At 43.4% G+C, this 16,888-nt stretch overlaps 1 protein-coding gene across 4 annotated transcripts in view; it reads right to left on the bottom strand.

Moving 5' to 3' along the window:
• PTPRO (protein tyrosine phosphatase receptor type O) overlaps positions 1-16,888 on the bottom strand; it is a 1,358,825-nt gene that overhangs the window by 363,370 nt on the left and 978,567 nt on the right. For all 4 annotated transcript variants that reach the window (XM_069628367.1, XM_069628366.1, XM_069628368.1 and 1 more), the window contains exon 12: positions 5,788-5,908. In XM_069628367.1, coding sequence (XP_069484468.1) covers positions 5,788-5,908 — 121 coding nt within the window. The remainder of the gene's footprint in view (positions 1-5,787; positions 5,909-16,888) is intronic.

Here is a 16,888-nt window from a genome sequence, read left to right as displayed (position 1 = left end):
GTTCTCTGTCTGAGCCAGGCTAGGACTTTAAATCGCAGGGCTTCTTTAGGTTCATGGCCAATTACCTTACTGATGTTGGTGATAATGAAATTTCTCTGGTCTGAAACAAAATCCTGAGTACTTGTGTCTTCTATTTTGGGCATCCGACACTTTATAATACACAGGTTATGGAAGGAGCTCAACTTGGAGAGAACATTCGTCTGTACGGGGGGTTTGTAGACCTCTTGATCCGGTTTCGATACGACTGTTGCAATAGCAGCAGAAGGTTCCAAGGTGGAATTAACGATGTTGGGCCTTGTAATTATGCTACTTTTATTTCTATGGGGAGTGTATGGTGCCAGAACTACCTTGCTACGGTAGCCCGATTGTGAGGCTTTATCTAGTAGCTCTTTTTGAGGGTTGAATTGACAAGCCTTATCCAGGTTGCTTGTCTGGGTTCCAGCATTAGGACAGGAGGATTCATTAGTTTGTGAGGACATATTCTTGCTGGGTGGGCTAGAATTTGCCACAGGTTTACTTAGTGTGTCCACTAAGAGTCCCAGATCAAAGGGGCTTGTGCATAGCAGCAGCTCCTTGGCAATATTGGCCGTAAAGTCCGGCCAGTGATCGAGAACAGCTTGATCTAGGGAGGCTGGAAGAGATCATTCTCCTCTTGCAGGGCTCCCATAGATACCTTCGGATACACCAAATTATTTCCTAAAATATTCTCACCCCCCTCAGGGGCAGGCGGGACAGCGGGATTGCTAGTATGCTCCAAGGTGAAATAATTCTCCTGTTTTAGCACACTCTCTGGTATTGCGGGGACTATAGGCAGTTTAGATTCAGAACGCATGTTCTTCAATCTTCGTCTTCTCTGGGTACTGAGGGTTAAAACCTCTTTCACCCGATCTCTTATAGGTGAGGAAAAAGAGGTTGCGAGGCCAGCTTGTCCCATTTCCATTTCGGTCTGAAATGTGGGAACTTTATCAATCCACGACTGGGAGTGAAGAGATCTGCTCCTGGATCCTTGGGCGTCGATTATAAAAACACCCTTTTTTACTGGTGGCCAAAAAAGAAGTATTCCTTACATGAATTTGATCAATGCGCCAGCAGAGTAAGAAGCTAAGCGTGTGTGCAGCCCCTTTCACCATGGAAAACCAAATCCATATGAGCGACCGCACACCTCCTCTCTATCTGTCTCGTACTTCCCACACTGAGCAGCCAGAAGGGGGGATAAGCAAAAACAAAATGCAACAAAAGATGCCAGAATAGCGTTTTGAATCTTTCTCCCCTGAGTATCGTGCCTTACATGCCGTATCAATACTCACTGAAATACGGCTCCCGAATTGGATCTGTTAGAGCAGTTAGAACAGTAATTGCGCAGCACACGTGCAGTTCTCCGTACTGGACGCCGTTCCTCAGTGCCGACGGCTCTGGAGACTCTCGGCTCTGGAGTCCCCCGCCCACGGCCGTGGCCTCCGCAAGGAAACTAGAAGCTGCACAGAGTTGCAGCCAGCACGCCAGCCAGAACGCGTTGATTAGAGGAAGGGACCTAGCATCAACAGTGAACGTCAAGCCGCACGGCCGTAACCGCCGCTTCCGACGCCGAAGAATAACCTTCGTGCTATGTCCCATTAAACCACCTGTAGCACAAACACTTTGAACTGTACAACACATTTAAACTCATCCCAGATCCACGAGAGGCGGAGATGTAGGAGGACATGACACTTCATCATCAAGCTGCTGCCCACGAGTCCTCTGCAAGGGTCAACGACAAAGCAGCCTCACACAGAAGGGCACTGTCAATAACATGCAGTCTCCCAACCACTGCGGGTTGTGGGATTTTTGGTGTGTGTCTGTCATGGCAAGGAAAGAAAAGCTCTGACTGCTAGACTTGGGCAGACTGCCCTGTGGATTGAGATTGAGCATCTACGGTAAATTGCACTGAAGGTCAGTACATACCAGCATGTATTCAATCTACACCCACATTTCCCAAAGAATAGTTTAGGGGACTAGCCTCAAGAAACCAAGTAGACTGCACAGACGATGCAGCGCATGGATTCCATTCAGAAGGGTTTATTTGGGACTATTTACAATGTTGACCAATATCAAGGGGTCAAAATGGCAATTAACATAATCTTACTACGAATAGTTTCTCCTAAAAGTCTTTCTGTGTCTCTCTCTGGTGTCACTCGCAGTCTTACGTACAAAGGCTGCTATATAAGTGAGTTCCTGGTCACTGGTTGGCCTCTCCCACAGGTCAGAGGTAGGTGTTCATGTTGACGCTCCAGGTTCTTTTGCATCAAGTTCCACAGCATCTCCAAGAGGTGAGGTACATCTGGAGGGTCTACATTTGGCGTGGCCGTATCCTGTATTGCTTCTCTGTCTGAGGGGTCTGGAGCTGGACCTTGCTCCTACCCCTTGGACTGGCTGTCGTCTAACCTCCTTGATGTTCAGCTGTGTGTTCCTTTTTCTTCCTTCCATTTCTCCCGGACAGCAGATAGGTTTGTGTTCTTAATAACTGGCTATCACTGTCCCTGTACCATCATGAGAAGTCCCACCTTATTCCTCTCCTACTTCCTGCCTCTTTTACTTTGTCTTTATCTCACTTTCCCCACACCTTTACCTCCTCTACCCCACCATGCTCTCTTCCTTCCTCGATTTTGGCATCTTCCAACCTCTTCAACTCCTTCTGCACTTCCCAACTGCACCTTAAACTCTTTCCATGCCTTCACTTCCTGCTGCACTTTCAAATTCTTCACTGTGATTTCCTCATGCGCCCTCAACTCCTTCTGCACCTTCAGCTCCTCCTCGTCATCGCTCACTGATCCACTTACCCAAACACTGACACAATCGTCTTATCAGGGTCGGACTGGGCCATGAAATTGTCCCGGGCACCAATGAAAAAGTGACCCACAGTTGCAAAAGGCTATTCGTTCCATTTGTGACACTGTTTGAATAATAACCAGTCTTTTTTGTTGATAAAGTGTGATGCAAATTGTGCATTTTAAGTAATATTTATTCAGCAACACTGGTCAGAACTACCAGCCGCAGAGTGATTTACCTCATCAAACTGGCCCACTTTGACAAAAAAAATGGCCGACACCACCATTTGTGTTTTTGGTTCGGCCCTGGCCTATTGCCATACAGGCCAGTTCGAGCCTGCATTTTATCTGCCCAGGCGTTCATAGCCCCTCCTCTTTGTCCACCTATGTTTGATGCGGGGCTCCTGCTACGTGGACGGAACTTTGAAAAGGAGAGTCCACCATCTTGGAATCTTTACTTCTGTGCATGCCTGTAGGAATGCATATCTGGAGTTCAGAAAGTGGTGTCCGCGGGATCTGCATCTCCTACATACCTCCAAAAGACGTCAGGTGCTCCACAGGCTTCACTTGTAGGCACAGAGATGAGTGGAGAATCAAAGAGAACACACACACAATCTCATCTGCCATATTAATTTGTATGTGTCAGTAAACACAACCATTACATTACAAAATCATGTGTTTATTTGTGCTAGAATAAAATAAAATGTGTCCAAAAACCTACGAACTTGACAGAGATGACTGAAATGACCACCAACACAAAAATGCAATGCTTTGAATGTTCATAACATCATAACAAAATCCATATTCTTTCATTCACATGCATACCTTAAACCAGTCCCACAGCTGGTCCAAACACATCACCCAAAGGCAGAGAACCGTGGTGTCACAGAGAGAAAGCACTCACGGTTTCAAACACAATCCATAATTATTGTACACACCCAGTAGAAATGCATAGATAGGCAGACAATCATGAAACAAACTGGAATTGTGTTTACTGACATGCAAATGAGTATTGATACGGCAGATGAGATGATATGTTGGTGTTCTCTTGCATACCTCAGCTGGTGACTTGCTGCACCTTTGGTGGAGATATTTAGCTGGCGTGGTACGGTCAGGAAGCACGCTCTCCCCTTTATTAGTATGTTAAACTCATGGGTGCGCAGCGACACGCACCATGGTTTTCAACTCTGCATAATGATTTGGATTTCATAAAGGGTGACTGGTGGCTCAAATGTGGTGGACTCCTGCCTCAGGCGCCAATGATTTAGGGCGGTGTCAAATGGGATCCTACCCCTACCATCAGGGCCCCACATCATGTAGCATGTCCCTTTCATTGGCGGAATGGAGGACCGACAGACGAGGTAAGTAGCTGGATTTTAACTTGTTTTGTGAAAAAGCAAAATGACAGAGAAAATCTAAAAAAAAACTATAAAAAAGCAATCAAATAAATTCTTTAAGAACGTATGTGGTTGCCCACAATGTGTGTTGTGTATTGTCATGCCACAACTATTTCCATCGGAGCTTCACCAACTTCATGAAAAACTCCACGAATTCCACTGATATGTCCAGTTTATACGAACAATCCCCGCAAAACAAAGTTTTGCTATTTTTCCACATGAAAGACGTACATGCGATTGTCATGTCTAAACATGCATTGGCAAAGCCAACAGTTTGGGGTTTTGTATAAGCTCGGGAAAGGCACTTGCCATGCACTCCCAGAGTGGTTTTAAGTGGCCATTGATGGCAGCAGGTGCAACACTGACCGAATATCTAGCCATCTAATACCAGTGCCTGGCAAATGAGCAATACTTGTTCTCAACCCAAAACTGTTTGTTTTTAACAGGACTTGAGAGAAGGACACACAGAACGCTTATAAAGCTAGTCACTCAAGGCAGAATTAGTGAGACATTTTCATTACACCAGTAGCAGGATTACTGCTCCAATTAATTCCTTACCTGTCAGAAGAGTGCTTTGAAAAAATGCTGGCAGGCACTTCCGGTACACACTTTGATGGTAAGGCTTGTTTAAAGGGAAATCAAAGAGTTCCCATAAGTAGGTGTTTTGGGCGCAGAGGGGCAGGAACTGGTTGGAAATGGCAATAGGGACTGCATGGGCAGTCAATGGGTGGCCAAGTAGCCAAACAGCACCTATAAGCTTTGTGTCCCTCCTCATGTGCCATTTCTCTGCATCTGTATTCCAATACAATAGTTTTGGCTTATAGGTGGCACAAGCGCCACCAAATAGCCCAAATTAAAAATCAATACTATATTGGGACAGCTCCTGTAAAACAACTGTAAATCAATCTTTTTGAGGAAAGTGCCAGCAGAAAGGATAGAAAAAGTGCTGTTTCTATGGGGCTTTATGTGCTCATAGTGCTGCCGCCATTTCCTTTGCGAAAATGTCAGCGTTCACCAACACAAGCCACAAAACAGTTCATGCTCCTGCAGTTTGACAAACTATGAAATCATTCTGTTGCCTTTTCTGTAGACCTTTTAAAAGAGTTTTCAGAATTTAAGTGCAAGACATTATTTTCGGTTTCCCTGAACATATCTATAACATAAAAACCTGCCATTACCATCTTTGATCCCTGTAGGCCTGCTGAAAGCCATTCTATTCTTCTACCAATCACATGGCATCCAGGTAAGAGAACCAGCAGCATTCAGGTCACATCAGATTTCAATCCTTGTACTTCTTTTGTGAAAGCTAAGCCTTTAACATAGCGTGTAAGCGGTAAACACATCTTTGCTTACCATTCTGCACCCAAAACACAAGAGCAGCATGGAGACAGTCTCTATATAAATTGTGTTGGACACACACTATGGCATCCATACATACACACGTTGAACCTCCTCCCTCTGAACTTTGGAAAGCACTCTGGCCCAAGCCTGAGAGTGAGGGGGTGTCAATGCTGTATGAAAGTATACATAATAAAAGAGAGTGAGAGTTATCTCATTCTAGATGTACAATGAACAGTTGTGCTCACCCAGTTTGAAGAGATGGGGCATCGACGTGTTGCTGCTCTTCTCAGTGCACGCGGTTACAGTGAAGTTGTAAATATCTCCTGGTGGCAGATTAAACACAGCAGTCATGACCTTCCGTGTCACCTATGGTAGGAATGAAACATTCTAAGTCACACACAGGGCTCAATTTGAGGGTACATGCGGGTGGACGGAGTCCCCCACTTTTTTTTAAGAGTCCCCCCACTTTTTTCATAGGGCACCGTGATATGCTAATTTCCGGTAACACCACATGCAATTGGTATGTTAATGAGACCCCCCACTTTTTTTTAGGACTTGGCCCCTGGCTACACACCCACACATAATGCCTGCATCATTTTTCTTTGGATTTTCGTCACTTTGGCATACAACCATGAAGAATAGGAAACCTACAATAATTAGCATTAACACTGACTGCCATACTTGTACAAGTGCTTCAAATACCCAACCCAAGAATTCCTGTCCAATCAGAAGGTGCTTTGCTATAGACATTGTAACAAGACTGTTTAGTTAGGGAGTGCTAGGGAAGATGGCCATGTGGTCAGTTTTTTCGTCTTCCAAATTCCAGGTTTTTCAACTTTTAATTTCAACTGTACTGGATTCCTGTTTTCTTATTTTTTCAGAAGGTCTTCAAATAAGATTATTGTTCATCTCCTGTAAGAGACATGAAGTAGGGAGATCACCACAGACAATAGGCATGCTGGCTCTTTTTGGGTTGGATCTCGCCCTGTAACTGGAATTTTGCACATCCCCTCTTTCATTCAGCCCAACAACCCTCTCTAGGAAAAGCTCAGACCATTGGCCTGGATTTTCACCTGTAAGATATCTTTAACTTCAATGTCTATGTTGATCCGGGCCTATTCCCAATAGTCTTTCTTTATGAAAACTATGAGATTTCATAGTAGGGGCTCCATCACCTTACCTTATGCTTTCAAACATGCACTAGATCTAAAGTATAGCTCCGTTTTTTCACCTGTAACCAGGAGTCCATCCCAAATAGCCACAGATTCGAACGTAATACTGGCAGGAGAGCCCCACCTAAAATGTTACCTGTCCATATATTAAACACAGATTATTGGCCGATCACCCTTGGATTTCATAGTGCTTGGATACAAGTTTGCTACGCCAAATCCATAAGCTTCTGTATCACAGAAAATATCCCTTTTGATTTTGTCATATCACTAGTACACAGCTATACCATGAGCTCATGCACTGGCTGATTGACACACACATTTACATGCAAATAGATACAGGGGTGATAATGCTAGGTCCAAGTAATTTAATACCGCTGCAAAGCCCTCTAGATTGTTTGGGTCGGGCACATTTTATAGAGCCAAGGTTAAAAACTATGGAATTTAAATCTCAACTAAACACTGCGACAAGGCTACCTTCAGCAAAGTCTCCTGAAGGATAGCCATCAGTCACTGGTCAGAGGTCTGGTTAATTCCATTCCACCACTTTGTTAAATTTTATTTTCCCCAAAAGGCGGCCTTAACTGAACGGCAGCCTGTCAGGAATAGGTGCATGTGCTTACCGCGCATACGGAAGGAGCGGCTAGAAGTGGCCGCCATTAGGGTCCCAGGTAAGGTGGTGGTGAGGTACGGGTTTGGGGTGGAAAGGTTAAGAATGTGAAAGGGGTGTGAGAGGGCTGAGGGGAAAACGGACACATGGGAAGGGAAGCAGGCAAGTTGGGAGACTGGGTGTTGCAGGCGTGTCCCCTGCAGCACACAGGGAAATCAGTGGGGGATGTGGACGGGGTCAGAGAATGGGGGTTGCGTGGGTGTCCCCCATATTGGATGAAGGCCAAGAGCGTGCCCGTACACAAATATAGTTTTCCTGTAGTGCTAAATTCAGGTAACCGGAAACCAGGCCTTGGCAAAAGTGGCCAGCGGGAAAACATCCTAGACCTGTTAATTCTAAAATGGACTACACTAACGCTTTTTCTGTGGGAATTCTGGCCTAGCAGATTAAACATTTGCAAGGTGCTCAAAATGTGTTGGTGCAACTAATATTTGCCCTTCGCTATAGAGGCCATGTTTCAGATCTGCGATGATGTTCCTTGCACTGGCGGTAGGTGGAGGACCATGTCCTCTGATCTTGTTCCTGGCCTTTAAAGGTGTTGCTGGATTCGCTCCAGGATATTTGATGAACACGGTCACTCCCTATGTACCTAATCTCAGTTCATTTTATCAGGATCTGTTAGCTGTCCCAACGTTTAAGTGCTCCTCCCATGGAGGGAGAGGTTTCTCGGTTCAAGCCCCTCATTTATTAAATGCTTCACCTACTAACATTAAAAGCATGTTGGATTTTCTGACATTTCCCTGCTTTGTAGCTAGTATTTTGTCAGCTTTTGGACTCCCTTTTAGTCTTATGCGAGTTGTATTAGCCTTGTGCGATAAGAACAACATAAATACAAAAAGTAGAAATAGAATACGTTGAGATTCAAGAACTGGCAAACCCTTTTTTTAATTTGACAAACTTCCCAAGTCAGAGGAAGGGCAATGTTTCACTTCTAATCAGCACTACCCTACAAATGCAAAATATTCTCATTTACTGGCCCGGTTTCGTTCTCAAAAACTCTGATTATGCAGGGAACAATGTGGGAGCCACTTTTGAAAGTGAAGGTCTCTTGCAGCTGTGCACTCCCAAAAGGCATATTGCACTACTGTTGTGGAAAACTGATACTTGGTTTTCCAAGTACTACGTGCTGGCCTTCCTTTCTCATGCCAAGTGACACAGCAACATTGATAATTCAAGGCATAAATCAGTTTTCAAAAATTGATTAGCAGAGATTGCTAATTAAAATGTTCTTGATTAGCAAAAACACCCATTTGATAAGCAATGTTGTACTCATTTTTAATGTCACCAGAAGGTATTTGCATCCAAAAAATTAAAATGAGCATCAATACAGCATTTTTGTGTACCGCTGAAGTAAGATATTAGTGGGACGAAGCGAGCCTTGCAAATTCTTTAAAATTCCACTAGAGGTTAAATAATTTTGTTTACCTACTAGACCTTAAAGAAATGCACACGACCCATAGCAACGGGTGACAGAAAATGTAAATGCACTTTCTGTAAAGTGGTGCACAACACTAGAAACCCACTTTAGGTTTGGAATACTGCTGCCAGCTATGCGCAGTGAAACTTATTTGATCAAATGTCCCCTGCAAATGGTACATGCCCGTCATAAAATCTACTTGACTGTACAAGTGGATGATTGGAAAAGTGGACTTTGCGAGCTCTGGATTAGTGTCTGTAAAATGTAAAGTTTTAGCTGCATGAATGGACACAAATAAATAGATATGATAAAAAAAGCTCTGAAACAGTTTGGCCAGCTTTCTCCCACAGGTGCCAATATATAATGCAATCATAATCATAAGCAAAGCGAGCTCTGCAGGCTAACTACAGTATGTGATATTGCAGTAGATGTGTCAATGTACAGTTTGAATGGAACTATTGATCATTCTTTTCCAGAAACATCTAGTTAGCCTTGTATATTCATGATATAAGACAAAAGAAGTTAAGAGACATAGCAGAGTAGATGGCATCGCAGGCAGAGAACTAGTTACACTTGGTGGATTATTGTAGTTTGCTGCCATCTCACTTTCAGGGTAACTGGTTTAAAACCGCTCATGCGTTGAGCACCAACTGCACAGATAAATGCAACCAAAAAAAAAATTAAAAAAAAAATAAAAAATGCAACCAGCAGGTCCCAGAACTAGATTTGTAATTAAAAGCAGCTGGCCATTTGATCATGTATATTTTATACAAAAACGTCCACTCATTAATGTGATCCATCTTCCCAACAAAAAAGAAATCTAGTTGACACTATGAGATTTAGATACATTAACCTAAGCTTTACTGTAACCCATGGAGACAATGCAGTGTTTTACAGAAAGCAATAGTGTAGTTATGAATTATGCAACAACTTACATTTTTAGGAATGCAATTGCATGACTGTTTTTAATAAAGTTACACATACTGGTCTTTGCCAAAGGGGATATAGTTAGCTTAATAAAAGTATCATCCCAATTACTTCTGGTTTTCAATTGTTTGAAAAAGAAGAAAATTCATGGCTAGCACTGCCACACAGGCCTTTGACACTTTAGAGTGAAGGAGATGGTCACTGTTGTACACTCTCTCCATTAACCCATTTGAACTTGCAGTGACAAGAGGGTGGCAAGAGCCTTGAGAGCCAGAGAGGAATTCAGTGTGAGTAGTGCTTTCATTGAATATGGTGACTTAAATAGCTAACTTTGCTACACAAGTGTCAATGTAATTTGCACATCTACAGAATCGCATAGCAAATTGCTATGCAACACTGCTTATTGTATGCCTTGATACTTACTTTCTAATTTGCGTTTTCCTTTTTATTACCCCCATTAGGCAGCATTAAGCTCGGGTCATGAAAGACAGCAACCCCTCCTTGGGCAGGGCACCTTTACAGTGGTTGAAGTGAGTGGGAACAGCGGCGTTTCACTACTTTTATATATTTTACTGTTAACAGCTCCACTACTTTTCACAACCATTTGCACCATTACGGAACTGTTCCTAATGAAGTTAAAGCACACTTCTCCACTTTACCACCAGATATCAGTTACAGCTAAACTGACATCTATTTAAACTCATTTCAGCCAGCATGGCTGCAACCCTTGAAACACGTGTTGGATGTTGTTCCTTTGCTTCCTACTCTGTCCCCCGCTGGAGTCACAGTACGACTACTTTTTTGGTACACTGACTTTGTACTGATCCCGTAGATACCAGAGTTGTCCATATCTCTCTCTCTCTCCATACATCTTGCAAATCTAGATTGGTAGCCCCCTGTCCCAGATCCCTCTCAGGGGGCAATACATGCAACCGCCGGTGGGACTATGCGGAATTAAACACATTCCGGTTTAAACAAAGTGCTGTGGACTATTCCATCTTCTCTGAAACTTGAAATCACATGCATCTTCACTCTGCATGCGTTTTCTTACCAAGCTATGTCCCCATTTAGATTGTGAGACTTGTCAGTCACTCTGTATGGCGCTTTTGTTAGTGAAGGTAGCAGCATTCGAACAGTGTGTTCATTTCCACGCCCTGGTCCCCTTAAGTGCTGTGGTCGCTTTGGTGTAGCAAAGCTTTCCAATGCACTATAGACCTCCACCTAATGCATGTTCTACTAGACGATGCCCACTTCTGCATTGTGGCCAGTGCTGGGACCGATGACTAGGGTTCATGCGCTTGCAGCTCCCACACACCAACACCCTTCACCCTCTCGCTCATAATTCTCAAAGCCTGCTTTTCCATCAATTATAGTAGTTTAGTGTCTGATGGGGGATTATTAAAGATTTTCAGTGAAGGGACAAACAACAGAGAACTTAAAGATGTGCGAAGATGTACCTATGCATGAATGTCCCTTCCTTTTGGCTACCCACACTTTGAGCCTTGCAGAAGACTTGGCTAGTCAAAACACTTTATGAATGTAGGTATTGTTATGGGGACGCATCTCTTGTCTCTTTTTAGGACATTTTTTGTATGGATATTTTATTCTGTTTTGTAAAGGCTGATTTATTAACCATATACACATTAAACATAAAAAATAAAGCGTTTTCCTATTTTGATTGGCAGTTCAAGCTTATTTTGTATCACTTCACATAATTACTATTGCTTGTTGAGGATCAATTTGTGTCATTTAAAAAAATGCTTAGGTTTTTTCATCCTGCAGATGACATCATTTTCGTAGGTGCTGCACTACCCAAACATGCACACACACGCGTAACTGAAAGTAATGATATATTGTTAGACCACTAGCGGCATGGACACAGTTGAATGGAGTAAATCCTCAGAGAAGACTGTGAGTTTATTGTGATGATAAAGTTCTTAGGCCTTGTCTAGCAGTAACTAAATGAACAAGGTACTTGTATAGCGCAGCACCACAATCCAAATCGCTTCAAAGCGAACCTTGGCTGACGTAAACAGTCCACACAGATTTGTTCAAAACCAAACTAAAAGCCTACCTCCTCTCCTCTGAGTTACTCTCTTCACCTACCTTATCTGCCTGTTATCTAACATGTTTCCCCTGCCCTCTAACCTGCCCCTGTGCTTCACTGCCTCCACTCTAGCACTTCACTCATCATGGTCACATCCCGTGCAGAGCTGGCCGTACCGCCTAACTGCACTTAAAAATGTCCAATGGTGGTTGTCCTTAATTTGTGTATGCCTACTTTTGTATTGTCCCTGGTGACTGTTCCGTTTACTCCCCTCTACAACTTGGCCAGAATGTCCCTCAAACTCACCCTATTGTAAGAAGCTCACTTCTTACCATCAAATCGGATTTCTTATATATTGTATGTTCTATTGTGATCAAAAGAGCATTGTTCCTTCTGTATATAAGTAACTTAAACAATGAAACATAAATTAACTGGACGCGCTTTGTTCCAGGTGTTGGTGTCTTTTAAGCTGAATTGCTTTGTTGCATGTGTTGTACTTGCCGATCGCTGCTAAGGTGCATTGCCTTGTTCCAAGTGTGGATGACTAGTACGTTCAACATATGTGACTTTGCAAGCATGGAAAAAGTTTACTTTGGATGTGCAAAGTTTCATGGGAAAATGTATTCAATTCTGATTGAGAGTGGATCAGGTGTATAATGTTATCTTATTTTAGAAGTAATGGAGCAATTTCCAACTGATCTGCATTGTGGTCCATGCATGAGGTTTTGAATCAGAACTAGGAATAAATGGGGAGCCAGGAGGCATTGAAGTTGTTGGTGATATGTATCGTTAAAGCTTTTTTTGTTATTAGTTTTACTGTAGACTTGTCGCCGAACAGAACATGGTAGATGGGCATTTTAGAAGCCTAGTCTTAAGTACGTTCTGTATGAATGGTGCTAAACTCCATTTCCTTTATTTGGAAATGGGCAACACATCCTGTAGTGCAGCTTATTTTGGTGGCTTGGGTAAAAAATGTGTCTTGATTGAAAGACTTGTGTATAGGCGCCCTATAAATCAAATATCATATCTGAATCATACTAAAATATTTTGTTACGGAGATATCAGTGGGATGTTCTGGGGAGCCTTTTTGGGAAAGTACAGATCACTGAAAGGTTCATGAGAAATCAGTGACACACCTTCTTGATATGGCCTAATCAGGGTTTCTATAAGGTGGGGTTTAGATTGGTTGAGCAGGCAATTATTTGAAAAATTGAATTGTGATGTATGTTCTAGATGGTACCATGATCCCAGTGCACCCATTGAGGAGTGTGATAGTTATGTCATTCTATAAATTGCTGTGATAATGTTGCAGTATAAGAATATTAATCTCAATAATAAAAACATGATGAACCGCATGCTATGATATATAGTACGATAACTCTGCAAGTGATTTATGATGTGTTAGAGCCCGACCAGTGGGATTTATGGTGTGGTAGTGGACACAAACCCATGTTGGTGGTGCAGAGCCAAGGGTAAAGGTCGTGTTTAGTTTAGTTAATAGCACCAAAAACAGCCAAAACGGGCGGTAAGGGGTCATTTTTACCACCAGCAAACAGCTGGTGGTAAAACTCCCACTTAACTGCCTGACTCATGATTGGCCCAACCCTTAAATGCAGCAGTAATAGGGTTACTGCTGCATTTAAGTGCTAAAGCCCAACTCATGATGAGGCCAGGGTAAAAAGTACGATGATACATAACAGCATGGCTATGTTTGCAAAAGGGAAAAAAGGAGATTACCAGAAAGATGCACGCATCAGATATTACAGGGGCGAGAAAGATACCATTGTCTAACTGAATTCACCGGAAATGGGGGAGATTACTTTGACCTCATCCAACGACAGTGCCGTCTCTGCTATACTATAAGACCACCATTCCTCAATATGTAGCCTAGGGAAGATCAAGTCGTACCATTTTATGAGTCCATTACCCAGTTTCTGACGCAACCAGGACAGACCTTTATTCCTCAAAGCTTCTCTAGGGTAATTTCTCGATGGCTTTTCCACATTAGAGATATTTAAGTTCCTCTTATCCAGTAGCAGATCACGTATTTTACTGTTTGCGATTGCTGGCATTTTTGCTTTTCTTAAGCGGAGATTGTTTTGAATTGGGGTTCTTTGCCTCTGTCCAGTAGTTTCAGTTCTGGATAAACTTGTAAAAATGATATGGGGCTAGGCAGGTTCACAGGATTGTCCTGCCACGTTGGGCGATGATCTTGGCAGGCGAAGGTGGAGATAGAAAGGAAGCATCCTCGCCCTGCCATTTCTCTCCGATCTCACCTCAAGCCACATTACCACCTCTGGCTGTTGGTGAAATAGATAATCCACCATTGTCTGGGGAACCTGGGCCTCACCATGGTTAACAGTCACAAGGCACTTGCCGAAACGCCTCTAGATTGGTAGAGAGGATGAGTTTTAATATAATATTCTCCCTCATGGAGTGCAAATCAGATAAATTCTTTGGCTCAAAGACTGTCTTTTCCTGGCTCGAAATGGCGTGCAGACAGATAGTCTTTAATAGGTCTTTTCTGTCCAAAGTCTGCTTCTGCGATCCAGTTGTAGATATACTTTGATCATGGACAGGAGTAGGAAGTAGATTTTGTACACTGCCACTAGAACCCAAGCCATTCGCCTCAATCCTGCTGTAACTTCTAGGACTGGAATCTTGAACAGCCTTTTCAGCTTTCTCGATATCCCCCTGCTTACTACTTTCTGCTCTCTCGGACGTTATCTTCTTCTTGCACCCCTCTCCAAGTTATTTGAGATTGGTACATGTAGACCACAATAGAGCCGGATGGTCAGTGCTCTCATGCTATTAGAGCTGGTGCCGGGGGAGAAAATGGCAGCCTCACCGGGACTTCCTGTGACAGAGTTTGCCACGTCTCCGATTGTGTACACATCACAAAGGGAAGCTTTGAAGGAATGATTTTACAGGAGATAAGAGCCTCCATTTCAAGCTAGCTTATTTGGTTAGAGAGTAGGAAACAGTGAGGATGAAAAAGGTGTCATATGCAATGCAGGCTTCTATTGAAGTGTTGGACCCTGCACTGTAGGACACTATGATATGGCAGATGACTGCCATCCAGGTTAGCTGTCCCTTACCCATGGCTAGGGCTTTCTAACAAGTTCAAAGATCACCAAGTGCAAATTAGAGCCTGAGGACAAGGGCTTTAATGCTATTAGAGCTTGAAATGGAAGCCTCCCTTGGGATTCCCATGATGCAGCTTGTCAATGTCTCCTTGTCCAGTGTCCATTGTGCAAAGGGACGCTTGGAAAGTAGGTTTTTACAGTTGGGTATATCCTGCATTCTGCAATCACTGATTCACTATAGAGTTACCCATAGTGAAAACAAGATGAAGTCATGGCATAGCGGCTTCTACTGATGGTGAGCGCATGCACTCTGCACTTTCTGATCATTCACAACATGCTATAGGGATCAACAATGGGCACTGTGACGAGTCAGCCCTTCCCAGAGCAGAACAACCCTTTCAAGTTGCAGCCAAGAGGCTCGCGCGAACTGAAAGCACCCTCTGTTCAGAACCAGTCTACTGAGGTTAGCAAAAGACAAGTTCACTTTAGGTGAGCAAAGGGAAAACATTGCAGAAAACCAGACAATGGGTTGTTACACTGTTTTCCCCAGAAGCTGGGGCAAAGAGAATCCATACGAAAGGCTGCTTGCCACACAGTATTACACTGTATCCGTTTCCCCTATACGCAGAGAAAGAAAACAAAAAAATGCAAAGATGAAATATGCACCCGCTCTGGCAAGTGTGGCAGGAGAGAACATGTTGCGATTCCTACGTTATAAACATTCAGCAGGTATCAAAAAGTAGCAATCATGCGCCCCGGCCTACCAGAGGATTCCTTTAGAAGGGAAACACACATTGGAAACAGGATTCGCAAAGAGGATCAGGTATGAGAGATCCCAGGGTAAAGGGGATGAAATCGCTCATGTAGCCCAAGCAGAATTGAAATCCAAGTTTCCTGCTGACTCTTTTATAGCTTTAAACCAGCCCCCTGAAAACCACCACCTGACCAGAAGGGTATTACCCAAATTGACCTTTTACAATTGACTTTTTGTCCTAATTGACCTAATAATAGTGGTCCTAATTGACCTTCTGCACAATTGACCTTCACCTTTATTTTACTTATATATATATATATATATATATATGTGTGTGTGGGGTAGATTTGGGGTAATACATAATATAAAGTGATTGAGTAGGGGATTGCGGGGGGTTTTGGATTGAGCGGGAGATTGCAGGGGGTCTGCCCCCACATATATGTTTTAATTTAACTCCATTCCAGAATCAATTGTGCAGAAGGTCAATTCTCCCGCGATCAATTGTGAAAAGGTCAATAGGTATACATCCAACCAGAAGCAGATGGCCCAATCGGGGAATGGCACAACCCCCATAACACAGGTGGAGGCTATTGCTCTAAGGTCCACACAAGGCGACGGGCAGCACAGCCAACTTAAAAAAGCCCAGTGACAATCTGCTAGTCCCAGTGAAAGGAGCAACTGGGAGGCACCAAGCAAGGAGGCTTGGTTTGCAGAGGTCAGTCCCTGGAAGCACAACCAAAAGGCGGGTCGGTTTGCCACAGAGACTCCAAACAGGGAGGCTTGGACAGACGAGGAAGATAGAGTTGAGGGGACCTGCCTAGAGGAAGGCATAATACACTACATGACCTGGACCAGAGAGGTTCCCCAAGAGAAACAGAGCATAATGGCAACGTGCTGCAGGGAGGAAAGTCTAGTTAGTGGTCAGTTGAGAGAAGCATGGCATCGTATAGAAAGAGGGGCATTGCAGAGTAGGAAGGGTACCCGTTTGGGAAAGGACAGCAGGAGTACCATGAGGGATCTGGAAAGGAACATGCAACATCAGCAAGGTTGGAAGACATAGAGAATTATTGCTTTTGAAAAATGTGAGAAGGGTATTGGGTCATATAGAGACTCTAGCAGTTCTGGGAATAGGAAATGTTTGGTGAACTAAATTTGAGCCTGTGCCTTATAGGGTAAGTGAAAGAGATTGCTTGGGTAGAAAGAATGGAAGACACGGTTGGTAGAGGGAGAAAGAGAATAATGCTGCCTAGGGACAGAAGCTAGGAATATCATCTGG

This window comes from Ambystoma mexicanum, chromosome 12 (genome assembly GCF_040938575.1).
Source record: "Ambystoma mexicanum isolate Mex_15411 chromosome 12, UKY_AmexF1_1, whole genome shotgun sequence".
In the NCBI taxonomy this organism is placed as follows: Eukaryota; Metazoa; Chordata; class Amphibia; order Caudata; family Ambystomatidae; genus Ambystoma; species Ambystoma mexicanum.
This window is presented reverse-complemented; position numbering and strand designations above follow the sequence as displayed.